Consider the following 23,271-nt stretch of genomic DNA (forward strand, 5'->3'; position numbering starts at 1 on the left):
TTATGCCAGTGACATCATTGATTTCTTTGTGTTAAAATGAAGCTTGAAATCAAGAAATGTGATGCCTCCTGTTTTGTTCTTTCTTGCGTTGGCTACTTGGGGTCTTTGTGTGGTTCCAAATACATTTTAGGATATGATTTTCTAATTGCATAAAAATTGCATCGGAGTCTTGATAGAGATTGCACTGAATCTCTAGATGGCTTTGGGTAATATGGACATTGTATCTGTATTAATTCCTCCGAAAGTTGGACATGAGATGGCTTTTCACTGACTTGTGTGTTCTCCTCTTTCTTTCACCCAAATTGAATTTCCTCCATTCCTGCACACAGGTTTTACAGTTTTCTGTAGAGAGATTTTTCACTTCCTTGATTAAATTTATTCCTATACATTTTATTGTTTTTGATGCTATTGTAAATGGGATTGTTTTCTTTACTTCCTCTTAGATAATTGGGTTAGTGTATAGGAAGGCTACAGAATTTGATACGGTGACTTTCTATTTTGGGACTTCACTGCATTTCTTGATTAGATATTAACAGGTTCTTTTACATTAAACTTTTTATTTCAGTCCTTTACCTTATTTAAAAAAAAAAAACATGTTACTTGGGAATAGCTGACACTCTATGTTACATTAGTTTCAGAGGAACAACATAGTGATTGGACAAATGTATACTTTCTTATACCCTAACACAGGTGTAGCTATCATCTGTCACCATGCATCACTACTCCAGTACCATTCTCTATGTTCCCTATGCTATATTTCTATCTGTGATTCATACATTGCATAACCAGAAGCCTGCATCACCCAATCCCCTTCACATATCTAGGGCATCCTTGTCTTGTGCCTGATCTTAGTGGAAAATCTTTCACAATTTCACTATTGAATATGATATTAGCTGTGGGCTTCACACACATGGCCTTTCTTATGTTGAGATATGTTCCTTCTACACTGAATTTTAAAGAGTTTCTTAGCACAAATGGATACCAAAATTTCTCAGAACTTTTTTTCTGTGTCTATTGACATCATCACATGAGTTTTCTTTTTATTTTTTAAAATGTATTTATTTAGTTTAGTTTAAATGTGTTTATGTCTTTCTTTAGTATTTATTTTTTCAAGTTTTTATTTCAATTCCAGTTGGTTAGCATACAGTGTAATATTACTTTCGGGTATAGAATTTAGTCATCATTCACTTACATACAACACCCAGTGATCCTCACTACTAGTGCCCTCCTTAGCCCATCACCCATTTAATCCATCCCCCCGCCCACCTCCCTTATAGTAACCCTCCGTTTGCTATTTATAGTTAAGAATCTTGTTTCTGGTTGATTTTCTTTCATTCAATTATGTGAGGGGTCACATTGATTGATTGGCATTTCTGAAACATCCTGCCTTTGCAGGGAAAAAACCTTTCATCACGGTCAATGATCCTTTTAATGTGATGCTGAATTTGGTTTGCCTGCACATTATTGGGAATTATTCATCTACATTCATCACAGGGATACTGGCTTATAGATTTCTGTTCAGGTAGTATCCTTCTCTGGCTTCCCACCAGGGTAATTCCAGTGTCATGAAATGAGTTTGGTGGTGTTCATTCCTTTTGAATCAGTGAGATGGCTGCTGTTAGTTCTTCTACAAACATTTGGTCAAATTCACCAGTGAATCCACCTGGTCCTGGGCTTTTCTTCCATGGGAGAACTTCGATTACTGATTCAATTTACTTACAGTGGTTATCTTCTTGTATTGATACAGTCTTCCTTTAATGGGTCTGTGCAAACCTTCTATTTCTTCCTGGTACAGTCTTAGTAGGTTGTGTGTTTCTAAGAACCTATCCATTTCTTCTAGGCAGGCAATTTGCTGGCATCTAATTTGGCCATAGTCGCCTCTTTGTCTCCTTTATGTTTCTTTGGTATAAGGCGTAATGTCTTCTATTTATAATTCTTTTGAATTGGGTCCTCTCTCTGTCTTACCATAGTCTATGTATAGTCTTGACAATTTTGTTTCACTCTTCTGAAAACCCCTGTTGGTCTTCTTCATATTTTCTATTGACTTCATGGTCTCAGTTTCATTGGTTTGCACTCTCGTATGGATTACTTTCTCCCTTTTGAGAACATTGGACATAGATTGTTTTTTTTTTCTAGTTCTTTGAAGTTAAAGGTAGTTGTTCATTTGAGTCCCAAATCTATCCTCCACGCATGCAAATCCAGTGGATCATCAGAGAACCTTCAATAGGTCTTTTCTGTCCTATTTCTCATTTTCAGAACTCTGAGAAATCAGGATCAGAAAATTTATTTGAAGACACAATAGATGAAAACTTCCCTAATGAGGAGAAGGAGACAGATCCAGAAGCAGGAGGCACAAAGAACCCCCAATATATTCAAAAGAAGCAGACACACACCAAGTCATATAGTAATTAAAACCCAAAATGTCGTGATCAAGAAAAATTTTCACAGCAGAAAAATGATGACATTTACCTACAAGGGAAACCCCATAAGGTTATCACTGGATGTTTTTCAGAAGAAACTTTGAAATTGTAAGTGACCAGCATGGTATGGTAAAGGTGCTGAATGGAAAACATCTGCAGCCAAAGAGAGTTTATCCAGCAAACTATTATTCAAATGGGAGGAGAGATCAAGAGGTTCCCAAATAAATACCCAGCGAGCTCACAACCAACAAACCACCCCTGCAAGAAATGTTAAAGGGGATTCTTTAAGTGGAAAAGAAACACCTAAAGTGACCATATTAAAGTGTGAAATGCAAAAGCAATACAAATGTGTAAATCTGTAAAACATCAGTCAAGGTATTCAGGATATGAAAGGTTTTGAAATAGGAACAGTACATAGCTACAACACGGGGAGGAGAGGAGTAAAGAACCGGTTCAAACTTAAGCCACTATCAACTTAATATAGACTTCTATATGCAGAAGTGGTTAGGTACAAACCTCATAATAACCACAGAACAAACACCACTAATACATATGCAGAGTATAAAGATAAGCAATTTCAACTGTGAAATTGTGAGGAAACCCAGCAAACCAAAAAAAAGAGAAAGAGAAGAAAGGATCAGAAAAATTCAGAAACAACCAACATCAAGTGATAATAGGACAAGTACATGTCTATCAATTACTTTGAATGGTATCAGAATAAATGCTCAAATCAAAGGCACTGGGTGCCAGATAGGGGCAACTGGATTGCTCAATCACTTGAAATTTCGACTCTTGATTTCGGCTTAGGCTATGATCCCAGGATCATGGGATTGAGCCCCAATTGAGCTCTGTACTGAGCGTGGAACTTGGTGAGGATTCATTCTCATTCTCATTCTCTCTCTCCCTTTCTCTCTTTGTCTCTCTCTTCCCCCATTCCCCCCAACCCGCCCTACCATGCCTGTGCTCTCTCTCCTCATAATAAAAAGCACTGGGTGATAGAATGAATACAATATAGGACCCATATTTCCACCTACAAAAGACTAGTTGAAAAACAAAAGTATCAAAAGAAAACCGCAGTAGCCATACCTACATCAGAAAAAATAGATTTAAAAAGAAAACTGTAACAAGAGACAAAGAAGACACTATACTAATAAAAAGTACCATCCAGCAAAAAGATAGAACAATTGTAAACATATAAGCGTTCAACCTGAGAGCATCCAAATACACAAAACAGTCCAAACCTCAAGAACTGATAGTCATACAATCATAGTGGGGCACTAGAACACCCAAATGACATCAATAGAGAGATCATTACATCAGAAAATCAACAAGAAAGTAGTGACTTTGAATGATAGAGTAGACCAGATGGACTTAAACCTTATATTTTAGACATTGCAGCCTAAAACAGCACAATACACATTCTTTTCATGTGCACATGGAATATTCCCACACTCGATAAAATATTACATCATAAAACAAGCCAAAACAAAATCAAACCGATCAACGTCATACCATGTGTCTTTCCACACCACAATGCTATGAAAGTAGAAGACTACAACAAGAAAAAAAATCTTGAAAAGGCTCAAAAAAATGGAAGTTAAATAACATGCTACTAAACAATCAATACCTAAACCAAGAAATCAAAGACAAAATCCAAAATGACATGGAAACAAATGAAAATGAAAACACAGCAATCGAAATTTCTGTAAAGCAGGAAAACTGGTTCTATCAGGGAAGTTTATAGCAATACAGGTCTGCATCAAGAAAAAGAAAACCCTGAAGTAAACTCCATGAACTTATAACTATAAAAGCCAGACAGAGGACAACAAACAAAACCTCCAAACAGCAGAATGAAGAAAAAAATTCAAATCAGAGGGGAAATAAATGATATCAAGATTAAAAGTATGCAACCCAAGGAAGAAAATGGATAAGGCAGTAAGCAAAATCCTACCACACCGAGAGAGGGCAGGGTGATGGCGTGAAACACTCCACAACCAAGCTGGAATGGGGCGAGGCAAAAACAACCTCCAGTGCAGGGAGACAGGGGCGATAAAATGAACGAAATCCCACACAGATGGAGGATGGTGTCCTAGCATGAACAACCTCCCGCTCCAAGTGGGAGTGCAAATATGACCTACTTCTTGTTGAAGCCCTAACCCTAACACTAACCAAATCCCAACAAGTCCTAAACCTAACAGCTAACCCTAACCATAGCCCTAATACTAAACCCTGCCCCTATCCCTAGTTCTAAACCCAACCCTAACCCTACCAAAACGTAAAAGTAAACATATCCCGTACTAACCCTAACCCTCTTACCCTATTCCTAAAACTCTAATCCTAAAACCCTAACCCTAAATCTCTAACTCTACCTGCTAACCCAAAAATTGTAAACCAAAAATCTAACACTAACCCTAACCATAATATTCTAACACTAACCCTAATGCTAACCCCTAATCCGATCCCCTAACCCATAATCCAAAGTCCTAGACCTAGACCTCACCTTATCCCTAAACCTAACGCAAACCCTAACACTAATGCTAACACCTATCCCTAACTCTACCATCTAACCATAACCCTAACTCTCAAACCCAAACCATAATCCTAAACCTAAGCCTAACCCAAGTCCAAAGCTAATGCCTAAACCTAACTCTAACTCCAAACCCTAACACTTAACCATAATCCAAAACACTAACCATAACCCTAAACCCAACCTTAATGCATAAACCGAATTCTAGCCCCTAACACTAACACCTAACACCAACCCTAACCGTAATCCTAACCCCTAACACCAAACCCAATCCCAAACCCTAACCCAACACACATGACACACAAGAATGGTGTCACCTCGGCACTGGTGAAGTCCCTGGACAGAACATTAAACCTAGTTAAGGATATCTCTGAATGGGGACCCAATTCCTATCTCTGAGAACACCACAAACAATGGGCCCAAAGCGGTGCAGGATTACTTGGCATGGAACATGGAACATCATCATGACATTTCCAATGCCCGCATGATGCTGCACAAGAGCGATGATGAGGCCCAACTGAAGATGGCACATACAGCTGGCCCTGGATCACAAAGATTAAGCCTGAACAGGCCGCTCCAATGAGGCCTATACTCAATCCTCTGGGAAGACCACTACCCTGCAACGTTTCAGTGCTTGGAGCTTCCTGGGACCTAACCCTAACCTTAACTGTGACACGCACATACCGCTCAAACTAAGCCTCATCCCAACTCGAAACTAACCCTGCACATGACCCACACCCGCGCATGGACCCTCATTCAGCCTTCCAGGGTGATCATGGCAATGATGTCGCTTTGGCCCTGACAACGTCCCTGGACCGAAAGTTAACCTTGGCTAAAGCTTTCTCCTAATGGGGACCCAATTCCTAAGTCTGAGCACATGACGGACATGGGCTTCAGAGCAGAGGAGGATTACTCAGCATGGAACCTGGAATAACACAGTGTCATTTCCAAAGACCAGAAGGAGCTCCACAGGGGACTTCCTAAGGTCTAAGCAAGGAGTGGCCCTGGCACCCAAAACTCAGCCTGACTGGGACCCTCCTTAGACCGCTCTACTCAGCCCTGAGGGGGGATAACTGACCTACTGGGGGTATAGTACCACGAGCCTCGTGTGACCAAGCCCTAATCTTAACGGTGACCCACAGTATATACGTGAACCTAAACCTCACCTCATCTTTAACACTCACCCTAAACATGACTCGCACCATGCATGTGCCCACACATCATTGACACAGGGAGATCACAGGACTGGTGTCACTTAGCCCTAGAGATTTCCCTGGCCCAAAGCCTAAATGGAGCTAAGGCTATCTCACCATGGAGATCAAATACCACAGTTGTGTGGCCTTGGAAGCAAGAGACTGATGCTGGTTTGCTCCCTCCCTGTGCCCTAAACTCAGCTCTTCGAGGAGACAACTTCACCGCTGTGGGTTCAGCGCCTGGAGCCTCCTGGGACCTAACCCTAACCCTAACCCTACTCCTAACCAGAACCCTCTACCGAAACCTACACCGGCATCAAAACCTAACCCTACACTTGATCTGCACCGTCGCATGGGCCCTCACTTCAGCCCTAGAGGGAGACAGGAGACCGGAGTCGCTTCGGCCCTGGCGACGTCCCTGGACCGAACCCTAATCCTACCTAAGGCTCTCTCCTGATGGGGACCCAATACCAAAGTCTGACAACACCACGTGCCTGGGGTCCAGAAGCGGTGTGGGATTACTCGGCATGGAACCAGGAAGCTCACTGTGTCATTTCCCAGTTCCGGCTGCAGCTGCCTGAGAGGTCCCTGAGGCCTCCCAGACCAGTGGCCCATAGAGTTGTGTGGCCTTGGAAGCGAGAGACTGATCCTGACTGGCACCCTCCCTTGTATCCTCAACTCAGCCCTTCGGGGAGACCACTGCACCCCTGTGGGTTCCGCGCCTGGAGCCCCCTGGGACCTAACCCTATCCCTAACCAGAACCCTCCACCAAAACCTAAGCCGGCTTTGATCCCTAACCCTACACTTTAGCTGCACCATCACATGGGCCCTCACTTCAGCCCTCGAGGGAGATCATGAGACTGCAGTCGATTCGGCCCTGGCGACGTCTGTTACCGACCCTAACCCTAGTGAAGGCTCTCTCCCCATGGTGCCCAAACCAAAGTCTGACAACACCACGCGCCTACGGTGCAGAATCGTTGCGGGGTCACTCAGCATGGAACCTGGGAGCTACCATGTCATTTCACGGCCCAGCTACAGCTGTCCGAGAGGCTTCCTGAGGCCTCCCCCACCAGGGGCCCATAGAGTTGTGTGGCCTTGGAAGCCAAACACTGATCCTGACCTGCACCCTCCCTTGGGCCCTCAACTTAGCCCTTCGAGGAGACCGCTGTACTGCTGTGGGTGCAGCTCCTGGAGCCTCCTGGACCTAACCCTAAATCTAACCCTACCCCTAACCGGAACCCTCCAGTGAAACCTAAGCCAGCCTCGAACAGTACTCCTACACTTGAGCCACACTGTCTCATGGGACCTCAGGTCAGCCCTGGAGGGAGATCATGAAACTGGAGTCCCTTTGGCCATGGCGAAGTCCCCGGACCGAACCTTAACCCTAGCTAAGGCTCTCTCCCCATGGAGCCTGAATACCAACGTCTGACAACACCACACACCTGCGGTCCAGAAGCATTGCAGGGTCACTCCGCATGGAACCTGGAAGTTCACCATGTCGTTTCCCAGGCCCGGCTGCATCTGCCCCAGAGAATTCCTGAGGCCTACCCGACCTGTGGCCCATAGAATTTTGTGGCCTTTGAAAGAAATTCTGATTCTGACCGGCACCCTCCTTTGTGCCCTCCACTCAGCCCTGTGGGGATACAACTGCAGTGCTCTGGCTTCAGCACTTGGAGCCTCCTGTGGCCTTACCCTAACCGTAAATCTAACCACAATGGTCAATGGAAGCCTAACCCTTTCTAAGAGATTATCCTACACTCAAACTTCCTCGTTGCCTGGGCCCTCACTTCAACTCTTGAGGGATATAATGAGTCTGGATTTGCTTTCCCCCTGGGACGAGCCTGGACTGAACTTCAAACCTAGCTAATACTCTCTCTCCATGGGGATCCAATACCAGAATCTGACAACAACACATGCCTGGTCTCAGAGAGATGAAGGATCATTGGACTAGATCCTGGTACATTAGCATGTCGTTTCCAAGGCCTGGCTGCAGCTGCCTGAGAGGTTTCCTGATGCCTACCCGGCTAGTGGCCCATACAGTTGACTGGTCTTGGAAACCAAAGACTAATATTGACCAGCACCCTCCATTTTGCCTTCAACTCAGGACTTTGGGGAGACAACTGCACCGCTGTGGTTTTAGCCCCTTGAGCCTCCTGGGCTAACCCTAACTCTAACTCTAACCTAACCCTAACTCTAAGCTTATTCCTCAACCGAACCCTATTGTATAAACGAAGGTCATGAGACTCGAGTTGCTTCAGCCTTGGCGAAGTGCCTGGATCGAATCCTTAACAATGTTAATGCTCTCTCCCAATCGGGACCCAATTCCAATGTTTGACAACAGCACGTACATGGATTCTAGTATCAGTACAGAAATACTCGGCATGGAATGTGGAACATCACCATGTCATTTCCAAAGTGCACCTGCAGCTGCACAAGGTGATACCTGAGGGGTATTCCAAAGTGCACCTGCAGGAATTCGAGAGGATCCCTGAAGGATTGACCATACTTTGTCTGGTCTTGGAACCCACTCCTAATCCTAACTCGCACCCTCCCTGTGTACTCCACTCAGGCCTTCGGGCAGACAATTGCTCTCCTGTGGGGTCAGGGCCTGGAGTCTCCTCAGACATAACCCTAACCCTAACCTTAACTCTCACCATAACCCTCAACCTACACCTAACCCTATCTGTCACAGTAACTCTACAGCAGACCCGCATATGCCCTCACTTCAGCCCTCCATGTAATTCACGACACAAAATGGGTGAAAGACACTCAAAATGGATGAAAGACCTAAATGCAACATAGGAAGCCATCAAAACCCTCGAAGAGAAAGCTGGCAGAAACCTCTTTGATGTTTGCTTCCACAACTTGTTAGTCAACAAGTCTCCGGAGGCAAGGGAAACAAAAGCAAAAATGAACTATTAGGACCTCATTAAAATAAAACGCTTCTGAACAGAGGAGGAAACAATCAGCATAACTAAAAGGCAACCAACAGAAAGGGAGAAAATATTTGCAAACGACATATGAGATAAAGGATTAGTACTCAAAATCTATAAAGAACATATCGAACTCAACACCCAAAAAACAAGTAATCCAGTGAAGAAATGGGCAAAGACATGAGCAAACACTTCTCCAAAGATGACATCCAGATGGCCAAATGAGACATGAAAAAATGCTCAACATCACTCATCATCAGGGAAATACAAATCAAAACCACAATGAGATAACACCTCACCCCTGTGAGAATGGCTAACATTAACAACTCAGGCAACAACAGATGTTGGTGGGGAAGTGATGAAAGAGGAACTCTTGCACTGCTGGCGGGAATGCAAAATGGTCAAGCCACTCTGGAAAACAGTAGGTAGGTTCCTCACAAAATGAAAAAGAGGACTACCATAACCCAGCAGTTGCACTACTAGGTATTGATCCAAGAGATACAGATACGCTATTTCGAAGAGACAAGTGAACCCCAAAGGTTATAGCAGCACTATCAACAACAGCTAAAGTATGGAAAAATCCCAAATGTCCATTGATGGATGAATGGATAAAAAGATGTGGTATATATATGTATGTATATATACATACACAATGGAGTATTACTTAGCAACCCAAAAGAATAATTGTACAACTCGCATGAATGCAAATATACTTTTTAAAACAAAGCTCATTCTGAAATAGACAATCTATGCAGAAAACTCCTAAGTTCTATTTCCAACAACCAGCTGCACCCAAAGAAAGAACGATACTCTCTTAAGTATAAATAACTGACTTTCAAAGTCTACGACGGTTTTTCACCAATACAGCTCAGTCATGTTACCAAGAACACATGGTAAACTCTTACAACAGAGGCAGTGACTTTTCCTCTATATTGTAGGGAAAAATAACAGCTATTATCTTGACATTATGAATTCATTGTATAATTCAGACCTGTTACAAAGGAAACAACCTCTCTCAGTATTCTTGCTGGCTAAATTTTTCAAAGGGATGAATACATTTATATAATTATTAAGGATAACAGAAATTGCAGCAGTAAAAAATAAAAGGATGTGATATTGAAATTCAACCCGTGGGTATAATTACTCAGATACTAAACTTAATCCCATTTCCTGGAATGTGACAGCAGCTTTACACATACTGTTGCTTATAATATACCAGGCTGAAGTATGGCTTTTCTCCGTTCATCTTGGGGACAGTTTGGTAGATGAAAGAAAGTGGGCTTTGGAGCCCATGAGAACAAAGTTATCCAAAGGACAGCACTTACTAGTACTATGATCTCAGAAACATGACCTACTCTCTCTTGAGCTTCAGATTGTGGATTTTCAAAACGAGAATAATCATACTTACCTCACCTGGAGGTTATGATGTCCATGCTAAGGATGTAATTCCAGTGCCAGCCAGGAACTTGGAGTATAGAGGTAGTGGGAAGATGCAAGCCTATACAAATAAATAAACAGAATTATAACTTGGGCTAAGGGCAAACTGGGATTAGCACTGTGTGAGCAAATAATGGGGAAAAGGGCATGGAGAAAAAAAAAACCCATGTAGGTACTGACTAGGTACAACAGACAAAAATCTGTTATGGAATGCATTTGCCCCCTAACTCCATACACTGAAGTCCTAACTACCCATGGGACTGTACTTGGATACCAGATCTTGAAAGGTAAAGTGGAGTTCCAATGAGCTCAATTGCGGGGAGGGACTCTAATCATAACTGGTGTCGTATAGGAAGAGAGTAGGCACCTACACACACAGAAGGAAGAGCACGTGCAGACAGTGGGAAAGAGGTCGTCCACCAGTCATGGACACAGGACACCCACCCTGGCCACACCTTGATCTAAAATGTGAGAAAGTTGGAGGCACCTGAGTCGCTCAATCGGTTAAGTGTCCGACTTTGGCCCAGGTCATGATCTCGCAGTTCATGAGTTCAAGCCCCATGTCGGACTATGTGATGACAGCTCAGAGCCTGGAGCCTGTTTCAGATTCTGTGCCTCCCTCTCTCTCTCTGACCCTCCCCCATTCATGAGCTGTCTCTCTCTGTTTCAAAAATAAACGTTAAAAAAATAAAGTGTGAGAAAATAAATAAATCAATGTCTGTTGCTTAAGCCACCCAGGCTGTGGTACTTTGTGATGGTGGACCCAGCAAAGTAATACGAAATCCCAATATTTACTTGCTCAGTAAATGATGTTTGAGCCTTTGAAGGAGTTAGACACTGTTCTAGGGCCCTAAGGAAAGAGTCCTAAACAAGTTAGTTTGGTCTTTGAACCCCATGGAGCCGACATTCTGGCAAGGACTGCAGTAGGCGACATCCAGCAAGCAAGAAAGAAAAACAGATGATGTCAAGGGTCGGAAAGAAAAAGAATTCTGGGAAGGGATATCAAGTGTTCAGGTCAGAGAAGGAGCAGTTTTCGGTTTTAGATACAGGGCTAGCAGAGACGCCACTGAGCAGGTGATGGCAGAGCAAAGATATGATGGAAATGATGGAGTATATCATGTTGGCATGTGAGAGAACATTCCGGACAGAGAGAGGAAAAGTGAGTGCAAAGACCTGAAGCAGGAGTATGTGCCTGACATGCTCAGGGAGCAGGGAGGGGGCAGGTGTGGCCGCAGCCTAGTAAACAAGGGGAAGGGAATAGGAGAGGCCTTCAGGGAGTTACCAGAGTCTGAGGAGGTAACACCTTTGTGGTATACGTTGGAGTCAGTAGTCTGGAGACATACAGAGCTGGAGGCAAGGCATAAAGACTTGGAGGCCCCAGCTGCTGGTAGATAGAAGCCTGAGGCTGGCTGCCATCACACCAGAGTAAGGGTGGACTGAAAGCAGATGCGGGGGGTGTGGGAAGAAGATGAAGACCAACCAACACAGACACTGGTCAGCAGTGGCCCAGATGGTGGAAGGAGGAAGGAAGTAATTTTTAAAGAAAGGGAGTAATCAAGTGAGTCTGTTAAATGGTGCCACGTCGTCCACATACTGGGGGTTGAGACTTCACTGTGACCTTCAGTGATGTATGTCATTCATTAAAGAGATGAGAACTGGGGCGAGTTCACCACTCAGACTCAGCTGACAGAGACAAGGGAAGGTCAGCAGGCACCGGCACGTGCAATGCTATATGTAGGAAGACCAAACAGGTGGTGCTGGATGGGAAGTGATTGCTCCTACTAGGCTGGGAGAAACAGCTGCAGGTGCACAGGATGGCCAGGTCCTGAGAAAATCCGCGGTGTGCAGGAGAGAGGGAAGCGGTATGGGAAGCGTGTTAGCAAGAAATGGAATCCTCCTTTAGAACTATGACCCAACTGTGTCAACGGGACACCAGCCAGAGCCGTGGGGACAGATGTAGCAAGGTGGGCGGCTGTCAGGCTGTTGGGAATGTGTGTGATTGGGAAACATGATAAAGATGCCCTACGTTCTCTCTGCCTGTAGAATGGGATCATGGCCTGCATTTCAATACTAATGCACACGAGAAACAGAGCATCAAGCCGTCCATAGGGACTCCCAAGTTGTCCTCTTACAGCAGACATCCCCATCTCGTTCCTGCACCCATCACCTTTGTGATGCCTGGCAATCCCTGATCTGCTAACCATTTTTATGATTTTGTCGCATTGAGAATATTATACAAATTGAATCGAAAAGCACATGATCGTTTTAGGATTCGCTTTTCCACTCTGGGCATAATTCTCCAGAGATTCGGTCCTGCTGCAGTGTCTGTCAGCAGTGTGTGCCCTGGCACTGCTCATAGGTGAGCACCCACCACAGGGGGATAGCATGGTTTGGCTGTCTCCCTATGGAAGGACACGTCGTACTAGGCTGTGCAATGGCACTCAAAGAAAACAAGTCCTAATAGCTAGAATCTAACTCCCATCGATGGGATCTAGTTAAGGATCTTGAGGCCTGGGTTGCCTGAGTGAGCCCTAGATGGAATGACGAGCATCTTTAGAGAGGCAAAGGGAGACTTGACCAAAGAGGAGGCACTGTGTCCATGGAGACAGACTGGGGTAATGTGGTCACAAGCTAAGGGAGTTTGGTGGCCACCAGGAGCTACTAGGTGGAAGGGGTACACGGTCCCCTGGAGCTCTGGAGTGTCCACCGGGAGTACAGCCCTGCTGACACCTTAGTCTCAGTAAAGGGATTTCGGGTTCCTGGCCTCCAGAACTCTGAGAGAACATAATTTTGTTCTCATAAGCCATCAAGTTTATGGGAAAAGAGCAGGTATGCGCACAACAGGCCCCCATTCCCATCTCCCTTGGACTTTGGACTCTTCCTTCCCTGAGAAAGTCAGGGAAGCTCTGGCCTTTCAACCTAGTTGACTGCAGGCAGCCATTGAGTCATTATTATGAACATTCCCAGTTTTCCAGGCAACACATTAAATTACATTTCCTGCAGGAAGAACCATGTATCCATGTCTGGCCTATTTTATGTCACCCTCTTTGGTGTAATACTCTTTGAACCCACTCCCATACTCGTCCCCCATCTACTACCAGTGCGAAATGGTAATATCCTGAAACTCCCCTGCATGGACACCTGATCACGCATGGACCTGATCCCATACCTCTGTCTGGAGTACACTGAAATCCCACTATTTTCCAGGAAGTAAACACAGATGGTAGACATGGAGCCTGAAGATCACTGTTCTCGGTCATGACAGTATTATATTAGGTGAAGCCACTGAAACCTTTTCTCTAGGGGTCCTGAGGTGGGATAGGACTATTTTCCTCAGACAGGGGAGTTGCCTCTCTTGGCAACAAACACAAGATACTCACCTCATGGAGTCATACGTTTTCTGGTGTTTTTCCCTTGCTTTCAACCTCTCCTATTTCCTGCGTATACCCCAGACACCCAAAACTGACCGCGGACAGGCTCTGTAACTGCCCCCCATGGCCACAGTGACAACTCCACCCGTGATCCTCCAGCGTGCTCTCCTCCATCACTCCACACCAGCACTAGTGGTAATGTGAGCAAATGTGAAGTCACCTCTTACCACCAATGTCCAGTATCCACTTCTGCCATCAATGAAGCTACTTGTATGTCTTCTACTGGAAGAGCAGTCCAGTCCCAGAGTTCCATTTTCAACCGGTTTCCTATGGCCACACATGGTACAAATTACCACTGGTGCAGGACTGCGACAGAGGCAGACAGCTCACCCAAAAGAAGTGAGTGGGGGCGCCTGGGTGGCGCAGTCCATTAAGCGTCCGACTTCAGCCAGGTCACGATCTCGCGGTCCGTGGGTTCGAGCCCCGCGTCAGGCTCTGGGCTAATGGCTCGGAGCCTGGAGCCTGTTTCCGATTCTGTGTCTCCCTCTCTCTCTGCCCCTCCCCCATTCATGCTCTGTCTCTCTCTGTCCCAAAAATAAATAAACGTTGAAAAAAAAAATGTAAAATTAAAAAAAAAAAAAAAAAAAAAAGAAGTGAGTGAAGAACAGTTCAAAGGTAAGGGAACCTCCAGAAGATGGTGAAGAGGCCAAAGCAGCCATGCTAAGCAAAGACAAGATGTTTCCACAAGAAGAAACTGCAAAGAAAAGTGGTTCCTGATCCTGTAATATTTATCTGGAGAGGAGACCCTTGTGGGGAGGTGTAATGCAGAGGAACACAACTACAGAAGCTCCCCGTTATCCATGGGGATATGTCCGGAGACTCCAGGTGGGTCCTGGAAACCATGACAGTACAAACACTATAGTGGCCATGAAGGGGTGTTGGCGCCACACCCCTACATAGACCATGAAGGGGCACAGGTGGCTCACCCCTACATGGCCCAGGAAGGGACACAGGCATGACATATCTACATGGCCAATGAAGGGGCACAGAAGGGCTGCAAGCGTCAGACCCCTGTATTGCCAATGTAGGGGTATCAAGGCTGTCCTTGAAGGTCAAAATATATGATTCACACACTGTAGGTGGCCGTTAGAGTTATGGCCATGAGCATTCATAGTAGAGCTCAGGCACTGGTATATGATCTTAAGATCTGAGTATCAAAAATAGACAACCAACTCCTAAGTTAACACTGGGTGTATTTCACAATAGAAACAATAATGCTAGTATGTACAACAAGAAATATTTGTACTTGCCTAAGCTCTATAACCATGGATAGTTAACCATAAGATAAAAATAACCTAAGTGTAAAGTCAATATCAAACCAATTGTTGACGCAACACAGATAGGCAATCAAGGAAGATGAAAAGAAGTAAAAGGAACTCAGCAAACACAAACCCCATCTGTTTACCAGTAAAATCACCTCTAGCATTTGTAGTTTTAGAGGCCCTGCCTGCCCAGGGACATTCGTGAAATGGCCATGGTATCCTGACCGTGCAAAGGTAGCATAATCACTTGTGCTCTAAATAGTGACTCATATGAATGGCCATACGAGGGTTTTACTGTCTCTTCCAATAGGTGAAATGGACCTTCCTGTGAAGAGGCGGGAATAGGGCAAGAAGACAAGTTGACCGATGGAGCTGCTTTCAAATGTTTTTAGCTTCATTTTTTTTTTTTTTTGAGAGAGAGAGAGAGAGAGAGAGAGAGAGAGATAAAGAACACACGTGGGGAAGGGGCAGACAGAGAGTGAGACACAGTATTTGAAGCAGGCTCCGTGGTCAGAGCCATCAGCACAGAGGTGAAGCAGGGTTCATACCCACAAACCTTGAGACCATGACCTGAACCAAAGTGGGACACTTAATCCACTGAATGGCTGAGGCAGTGCAAAACACGTGTGACCTAAAAGGAACATCAACGCTACATCACCGGTGAAGGGATGCAGAAGGGACACATGCATGATCCCCTCCCGTGCTGAGGTGGGGGAGTACACATGAGTGATACCCCTCCATTCCAGAGACAATGGCGCAATGGTGACCCCCTCCCTTGATGTGGGAGGGTGCATGTTTCAATTCCCTCCTGTCCAAAGGCGGGGGGGGGGGGGAGCGCTAATGCTTGAAAACTTTCCATACCCAGAGTGGAGGAAGTATGACCTAAGACTTACCCTCTCCTTATGTCAGTGCCAACCCTAACCCTTACCTTAAGACACGCATGTTTCTTCAACTGTGAAAGTGAAAGAACCATTCGTGAATCATCACATTTAATGGTGACATCACTACTCTCTCCCTGAAGGATGTCACTGTGCATGCGTGACCATCTCATACACCAACCAGGGGCAAGGCAGAATCCTGAAACACATCTGGCGTCAAGTAGGGTGGGGCGCATGTTTGAACACCCTCCATCGCTGAGGAGGGTTCTGTGCACGTGTGAACACCCTTCCCACCGAGGTGAGTTGGGCCAAGCATGAACGCTCTCCCTTGCTGAGGGAGGGTTGTGTGCCTGCACAAATGGTCTACCTCACAGAGCGGGTGTTGTAGGCATGCCTCAACCCCCTTTGGACAGGAGGGGGATCTTTGCATATGCGTGAACACCATTCTGGCGAGGGGAGCAGGGAGCATATGTCAACAGCCTCCCTGGCCACAGAGTTACATGGCACATGCACAAAAGCACCCCTCCCTCATAGAGAGGGGCTGGTTCGTATGCGTGAACACCCTGCCATGTCAAGTGGGCGTGGTGCATACGAGAACCTTCTCCCCGTGGAAAGGGCTGGGCGCATGCGCGAACACCATTCCACCATGAGAGGGTTTGTGCACGTGTGTGAATACCCTTCTGTCCCTAGGTGTGACAGTGCCCATGCATGAATAGCCTCCCACAGTAAGAGTACGAGGCGCATATACCAGACCCGTACCCTCGCAAGGGTTCTCACTTCAGCCCTCCATAAAATTCACGAGACTGGAGTCCTTCTGCCCTGGTGATGTGCCAGCACAGAATCCTAACCCTAGCTATGTCTCCTTCCTCATGGGGAACCAATTCCAATAACGGACAACAGCACGCACATGGTGTAGAGAAGCAGTGCAGGATCACTCGGCACAGAACCTGGAACATCACCATGTCATTTCCAAAGCCCAGAGGCAGCTGCACAAGGGCGCTGCTGAGGCCCAACTAAGGAGTGTCCTACACCCGAGGAGGGCCTTGATACCCTAAGACTAAGAAGGAATGGCACCATCCCTTGCGCCCTCCACTCAACCCTCTAGGAGACCTCTGCACTACTAAGGTTCTGCACTTAAGAGCCTCCTGGAACCTACCCCTAAGCCTCACCATGACCCTTGCCGTATTCCTCAACCTAAACCTAACCCCAACTCTAACACTAACCCTACCTCTGATCTGCTACCATGCATGGCCCTCACTCAGACTCAATGGAGATAAATGGAATGTTGTTTTGTCAGCCTTGCTTATGTCCCTGGATCAAACTGTAACCCTAGCTGTTTCTCTATCCCGATGGGGATCCAATTCCTAATGCAGAGAATTTCAGGCACATGGGGCCCAGAAGCAGTGCAGGATTACTCCACATGGAATGTGGACCACCACCATGTCATGTCCAAATTCCAGAGGGAGGTGCCAAAGTGTCTGCTGAGGCCCAAACGAAGAGTGGCCCACATGCGAGGCTGGCACTGGTAACCAAAGACTAAGCCTGACCAGCACCCTCCCATGCGCTCTCCACTGAGCCCTCCCGGGAGACCACTGCACTGCATGGAGTTCATCACCTGGGGACTCCTTGGAGCTATCCCTCACCCTAATCATGACCCACTCCATACTCCTCAATCGGAACCTCACCCCAAGTCTAATGTCAACAAGAGGCTGGCCTTGGCACCCAAAGTCTAAGCATGACCGGCACCCTCCCATGTACCCTCCTCTGAGTCCCCCAGGGAAACAACTGCACTGCCTTGGCTTCAGCACCTTGGGACTCCTGGAACCTAGTCCTAACCTGAACCGTAACCCTCCCCGTACTCCTCAACCTATACCTCACCCCAACTCTAATGCTAATCCTACACCTGACCCTCACCCGCGCATTGGCCCTCATACAGGCCCCATGGAGATAACGGGACTGGTGTCTCTTCAGCCCTGCTTATGTCCCTGGATGGAACCTCACTCTATCTGTGGTTCTCTCCCAATTGGTATATGGTCCTAATTCTGAAACACCACGCCTATAGGTCAAAACCCCTGCAATATTATTTGGTATGGAATTGGAACATCATCATTTCGTTTCCACTGCTGGGGTGGAGCTGCCCCAGGAGGTTGCTGAGACCCAAACGAAGCATGGCACACATGTGAGGCTGGCCTTGAAACACAAAGAGTAAGTCTGAACTGAAGGCTCCCATGCAGCCACCACTCAGCCTTCCGTGGAGACCACTGTGATGCTAGGGGTTCACCGCCTGGAATTTCTTGGGCTCTAACCCTAACACTAACCGTGACCCTCACCATACCCTGAACCTCAAACTCATTCTGACACTAACGCTAACCCTAAAACTGACCCTTACCTGCACACTGGCCATTATTCTTCACCGCATGGAAGTAAGTGGAATGGGGTAGCTTCGGCCCTGCCTATGGCCCTGGTCTGAAACCCAACTCTATCTAAAGCTCTCTCCAGATGGTGACCCGATTCTTAAGTCTAAGGATACCTCACACAGGGGGTACAGAAGAAGAGACGGATTGCTCGGCATGGAATATGGAATATCACCATGTAATATCCAAAGCCTGGATGTTGTTTCAGAAGCGGTTCCTGAGGCTCAACCAAAGTGTGGCCCACAAAGGAGGCTCGCCCTGGCTCTCAAAGACTAAGCATGACCCACACCCTCCCACGTGCTCACCACTGAGCCCTCCGGGAAGACCACAGCACTGCTGGTCCTTCAGCGCCTGGAGCCACCTAGGACAAAACCTAACCATTATATTTACCGGAGCCATACACATCATCCTCAACCTCACCCCAACTCTAAAGGTAACCCTAAACCTGACCTGCACCCCTGCATGGGCACTCATTCAGCCCCCCATGTAGATAATGGGACTGGTGTCGCTTCGGCCCTGCTTATGTCTCTGGACCTAATCGTGACCCTAGCTATGGCTCTCCCCCAATGGGGATCCAGTTCCTAACCCTGAGAACACCATGCACATAGGGCCCAAACCCCTGCAGTATTCTTCAGAATGGAATTGGAATATCATCATTTCATTTGCACTGCTGAGATGGAGCTGCACAAGAAGGTTGCTGAGGCCCAACGGAAGAGAGTCACACATAGGATGCTGCCCTGGCACGCAAAGACTAAGTCTGAACTGTAGGCTCCCATGCAGCTTCCACTCAGCCCTCCGTGGAGACCACTGCAATGCTAGGAGTTCACCGCCTGGAACCTCCTGGGACCTAACCCTAACAGTAATGGTGACCCTCACCATACCCCTCAACCGAAAGTTCCCACCAACTCTAACCATAATCCTAAACCTTACACGCATTAGTCCATGGGCCCTCACTTCAGCCTTCCAGGGCGATCATGGGACTCCTATCCTTTCAGCCCTATCTATGTCCCTGGGCCAAACCCTAACACTACCTAAGACTCTCTCCCGATGAGGACCAAATTCCTAAGTCTGATATGACCACACACATGTGGGCCCAGAAGCGGTGCAGCATTACTTTTCATGGAAAGTGGAATGTCACCAGGTAATTTCCAAAGTTCAGAGGGAGGTGCACAGGGGGTTGCTGAGGCCCAACTGAAGAGCGGCCCACACCTGAGGCTGGCCCTGGCAACCAAAGACTAAGTTGTACGACACCCTCCCATGCACCCTCCACTCTGCTCTCTTCAGGGAGACCACTGCACAGCTATGGGTTCAGCATCTGGGGATTCCTGGAACCTAACCCTAAACAACCAGGATCCTCGTTGTCCTCCTCAACCTCAACCTCACCCCAACACGAATGCTAACCCTACATCTGAACCGCACCCACGCATGGGCCCTCATTCAGCCACACATGGAGACAACGGGACTGGTGTAGTTTCAGCCATGCTTATGGCCCTGGACCGAACCCTAACTCTAACTAAGGCTCTCTCCCAATGTGGTTACGGTTCCTAACTCTGAGAAAACCATGCACATAGGCCCGAAACCCCTGCAGTATTATTCAGGATGGTATTGGAACATTATCATGTCATTTCTACTGCCAGGATGGAGCTGCAAAAGGAGGTTGCTGAGGCCCAACTGTAGAGTGGTACACATGGGAGGCTGGCCCTGGCACACATAGCATAAGTCTGAACTGAAGGCTACCATGCAGCCTCCACACAGCTGTCCGTACAGACCACTGCACTGCTTGCATTTCAGAATCTGGGGCCTCCTTGGCCCTATCCCTAACCTTAACCGTGACCCTCACCATACTCTTCAACGTAACCTCACCCCAATTCTAAAAATAACCCTACAGCTGACTAGCATTCATGCATGGGCCCCCATTTCCGCCCTGAAGGGCAAACATGGGACTAATGTCACCTCGGCCCTATCAATGTTCCTTGCATGAACCCTCAACCTAGTTACGGCTCACTGCCGATGGTGATCCAATTCCGAAATCTGAGAGACCACACACGTGGGGTTCAGAAGAGGAGCCAGATTCCTCGGCATGGAACGTGGAAAATGACCAGGTAATTTCCAAAGCCCAGAGGGAGCTGCACAAGGGGGTTGCTGAGGCCCAACCAAAGTGTGGCCTATATCCAAGGCTGGCACTAGCCCCTAGAGATTAAGCCTGAATGGCACCCTCCCATGCACCCTCCACTGAGCCCTCTAGAGAGACTGCTGCACTGTTTGGGTTTCAGCACCTAGGGCCTCCTGGAACCTAACCCTAACCCTAAGCATGACCGATGCCATAATCCTCAACCTAAACTTCACCCCAACTCTAATGCTAAACCTAAACCTGACACGCATCTGCTCATGGGCCTTAATTCAGGCCTGCATGGAGATAACGGAACTGATGTAGCTTCGGCCCTGCTTATGTCGCTATACCAAGCCATATCTCTACCTAAGACTCTCTCCAATGATGACCCAATTTTTAAGTTTGAGGATACCAAACACATGGGGTCCAGAAGAGGAGCAGGATTACTCAGCAGGATTATATCACCATGTAATATCCAAAGCCCAGATGTCATTGCAGAAGGGGTTGCTGAGGCTAAACCAAAGAGTGGTCCACAAAGGAGGCTCGCCCTGGCACGCAAACACTAAGCACGACCCATACTCTGCCATGTGCCCTCTACTGAGCCCTATGGGAAGACCACTGCACGGCTGATGGCTCAGTGCATGAGGCCACCTGGGACGTAAACCCAACCCTAATACTTACCACAACCATACACATCATCCTCAACTCACTGTAAGTCTAACGCTAACCCTACACATGACGCACACCCTGTGCATGGTCTCTCATTTAGAAATAAATGGAGACAATGGGACTAGTGTCGTTTGGCTATACATATGTCCCTGGTTCGAAACCCATCCCTAACTATGGTACACTCCCGATGCAGATCCAACTCCTAACTCTGAGAAGACCACACACCTGGGGCCCAGAGCAGTGCAGGATTACTCAGCATGGAACGTGGAGCATAATCGTATCATTCCCACTTTCCTCATGGAGCTGCACAAGGGGGATGCTGAGGTCAAACTGAAGAGTGGCCCACACCAGAGGCTTGCCCTCGCCTTCACAGACAAATTCTGACCAGCATGATCCATGGGGCTTTCACTCAGCCCTTTTGGGAAACCACATCCATGCTGGGGTGTTTCCACATGGATCCTCCTGGGACTTAACCCTAACCGTGAACTTCAACGTACCCCTCAACATTAAAATCACCCCTACTCTAAACATAACCATATAATTGACACACATCCTCGCATGGGCCCTCATTTCACCACTCCAGGGAGATCACGGGACAACTGTCGCTTCAGTCCAGCTCACGCATCTTGATTGAACCCTAACTCTAGATAAAGCTCTCTCCCAATGGTCACCCAATTCTTCAGTATGAGGACACCACACACATGGCGTGTCCAGAAGAGGAGCAGGATTAATGGATATCGAATGTGGATTATCACCATCTAATATGCGAATCTCAGAGGTAGTTGCAGAAGCAGTTGCTGAGGCTCAACCAAAGAGTGGCCCACAATGGAGGCTCGCCATGGCACTCAAAGACTAAGCATGACCGACACCCTCCCATGTGCCCTCCACTGAGCCCTCTGGAGAGACCACTGCACTGCTGAGGGTTCGGCACCAGGAGCCACCTTGGACGTAACCCCAACCCTTAAAGTCACCAGAAACATACACATAAACCTCAACTTCACCCCAACTCTAATGCTAACCATACACCTAACAGGAACCCTTGCATGGACCCTCATTCAACCCTCCATGGACATAAAGGGACTGGTGTTGCTTCAGCTCTGCTTATGTCCCTTGTCCAAACCCTCACCCGAGCTATGGCTCTCTCCCAATGGGGATCCAGTTCGTAAATCTGAGAACACCACGTACACAGAGCCCAAATTCCCTGTAGTATTATTCGGTATGGAATTTGCACATCATCATGTCATTTCCACTACCGGGATGGAGTTGCACAAGGAGGTTTCTGAGACCCCACTAAAGAGTTGCACACACGGGAGTTTGGCCCTGGCATGCAAAGACTAAGTCTGAACTGAAGGATCCCATGCAGCCTCCACTCAGCCCTCTGTGGAGACCACTGCACTGCTAGGGGTTAAGCATCTGGGGCCTCCTTGGAACTATCCATAATACTAACTGTGACCCTCATCATAGTCCTTAACCTAAACCTCACCCCACCTCTAACACTAACTCTACACCTGACCCTCACCTGTGCATGGGCTCTAATTGAGCTCTCCATGGACTTAACGAGACTGGTGTAGTTTGGGCCCTGCTTACAGCCCTGGACATAACCCTTACTCTAAGGCTCTGTCTCGATGGTGACCCATTTCTTATGTCTGAGGATACCACACACATGGGGTCCAGAGGAGGAGCAGGATTACTTGGAATGAAACATGGAGTATCACCATGTAATATCCAAAGCCCAGATGTAGTTGCAGAACCAGTTGTTGAGGCTCAACCAAAGAGTGGCCCACAAAGGAGTCCATGGAGATCCAGTTCCTCATTCTGAGAATACCACACACATAGGGCCCAAACCCCTGCACTATTATTCAGTATGGATTTGGGGGATCATCATGTCATTTCCACTGCCAGGATGAAGCTGCATAAGGAGGTTGCTGAGGTCCCACTGAAGAGTGGTATACATGGGAGGCTGGTCCTGGCCCTCAAAGAATAAGTCTGAACTGAAG

The 23,271-nt window shown here is 46.9% G+C and overlaps 1 protein-coding gene across 7 annotated transcripts in view; it reads right to left on the bottom strand.

Annotated features, from left to right (window-relative positions):
* The window catches only part of LOC125175982 (uncharacterized), a 139,435-nt gene that overhangs the window by 3,496 nt on the left and 112,668 nt on the right, over positions 1–23,271 (bottom strand). For all 7 annotated transcript variants that reach the window (XM_047876679.1, XM_047876681.1, XM_047876683.1 and 4 more), the window contains 2 exons: positions 14,109–14,208; positions 10,482–10,571 (listed from right to left, as the gene is read on the bottom strand). In XM_047876679.1, coding sequence (XP_047732635.1) covers positions 10,508–10,571; positions 14,109–14,208 — 164 coding nt within the window. In that variant the 3' untranslated portion in view covers positions 10,482–10,507. The remainder of the gene's footprint in view (positions 1–10,481; positions 10,572–14,108; positions 14,209–23,271) is intronic.

The sequence above is a fragment of the Prionailurus viverrinus genome, chromosome D1 (genome assembly GCF_022837055.1).
Source record: "Prionailurus viverrinus isolate Anna chromosome D1, UM_Priviv_1.0, whole genome shotgun sequence".
NCBI classification, from domain to species: Eukaryota; Metazoa; Chordata; class Mammalia; order Carnivora; family Felidae; genus Prionailurus; species Prionailurus viverrinus.